This window comes from Caenorhabditis briggsae (assembly GCF_000004555.2).
Source record: "Caenorhabditis briggsae AF16 supercontig from assembly CB4, cb25.NA_201, whole genome shotgun sequence".
NCBI classification, from domain to species: Eukaryota; Metazoa; Nematoda; class Chromadorea; order Rhabditida; family Rhabditidae; genus Caenorhabditis; species Caenorhabditis briggsae.
Window position 1 is genome coordinate 12,681 of NW_025543215.1, and position 1,497 is coordinate 14,177.

General features: G+C 34.4%; 1 protein-coding gene across 1 annotated transcript in view; it reads left to right on the forward strand.

Annotated features, from left to right (window-relative positions):
• The window catches only part of CBG24645, a gene marked incomplete at both ends in the record, with an annotated part of 2,277 nt that extends 2,043 nt beyond the window's left edge, over positions 1-234 (forward strand). The window contains 2 exons of the mRNA XM_045240871.1: positions 34-154; positions 198-234. Of these exons, the coding sequence (XP_045091385.1) occupies positions 34-154; positions 198-234 (158 nt within the window). The remainder of the gene's footprint in view (positions 1-33; positions 155-197) is intronic.
• Positions 235-1,497: the final 1,263 nt, after the last annotated feature.

A 1,497-nucleotide genomic window follows, 5' to 3' on the forward strand; every position in this document is an offset into this window, starting at 1 on the left:
CAGTTCGATAGAGATATCAATATTCCTTTTCAGGCTTGTCTGCTCGAAAGCTGGAATTCGTTGGGTCCCGTCTCAAATCAATTTTTTGGAGATTCTTCAACATTTTGGATCTTTCGATGTTGACGTCAAGCAAACGATGTACGATCTTATTGAGGTAAGATTCAACATCTTATCTTGAACTGATTTATTTCTCTCAGAAAATTTCCGGACATGGCTCTTCTGTTATCCTTTTAGATGATGTGTCACTCTTGGAGCAGCTTGGAACAAAACCTGTGTGAAGTTGTATTTTTGTTCATAAGATCTATTCTCATCTGAGAAAGGCAAAAGCAAAGTCATCTGTTTTGTTCGTTACGTTCACAATTTGTTCTACCGCTTCAACCTTTGTTCGTAAGCGACCTCCTCACTCTGCTCGCCTCCAAAACTTCAAATTGATGTATCTCGGCTCCCAGAGCAGCTAGAAACTTGGTTTTTTTACAGAAATGTATGACAAATGTTATTATTTTATTTTGATCTAAAAATAAAAAGTTTTCAAAAAAAATTTTTTTTTGAAAATTTTGAAAAATTCTCCAAAATGTTGAATTTTCTGAAAGAACATATTTTGTTTGGTATTCATAAAAAATATGAGAAAAAATTTCTAATTTTTTATTTGAAAAAATCTAGAAATTTTTTCAAAAAAAATTGTTTTTCGAATTTTCAAATATTATCTAAATTCTTACATTTTCTGAAAATGCGTATTTTATTTGGTGTCGTCACGAAATTTCAGTTTCTTATCGTTATTTTTAGCTGAGGTACTGTCATTTGAAGCGGCGAGAGAGCGGAGGGCGCAGACAGCTGGTGTGTCTGACTGTCTGCACTCTCTCGCCGCCAAAACTTCAAATGGATGTATCTCGGCTCCCAGGGCAGCTAGAAACTTGATTTTTTTACAGAAATGTATGAAAAAGTTTCTAATTTCTTGTTCAAAAAAATATCTAAAAATTCAATCTATTTTTTTCTAGAAAAATCCTTAAATTATGAAAATTCAATAGAAAACGTTCAAAGAGATGAGTCTCAAAAATAGAACCGGAACCTTCTCTGGAACTATCAATTTCAAAAATCTTTGGAAAAATATTTCTTTTTGAAAAATCTTCAAATTCAAACGGAGAAAATAAAGAGACCAAGAACAAAAAAACCGGAATCTCTTTTAAAGATTCAAGGGAAAAAACGTTGGAAGCGAAATCTCATGATTCGAAATTGCAAAGGTGTAGTTCTCTCCGTTTTGATCCCGATCTCCGAGGAAACAGGGGGATGGATCGAACTAAAGACGGTCGCTAGAATAGGAAAACTGGAGGTTTGGGAGATTCTGAAATTCTAGAAGTTTCGAAAAAAAAGCATTCCTGAAAATATGAATTTTCCTTTACATTTCTGTGAAAAAACCAAGCTTCTAGCTGCTCTGGAAGCCGAGATACGTTAAATTGAAGTTTTGGAGGCGGGAGAGTGAGGAGGGCGCAGACAGTTAGA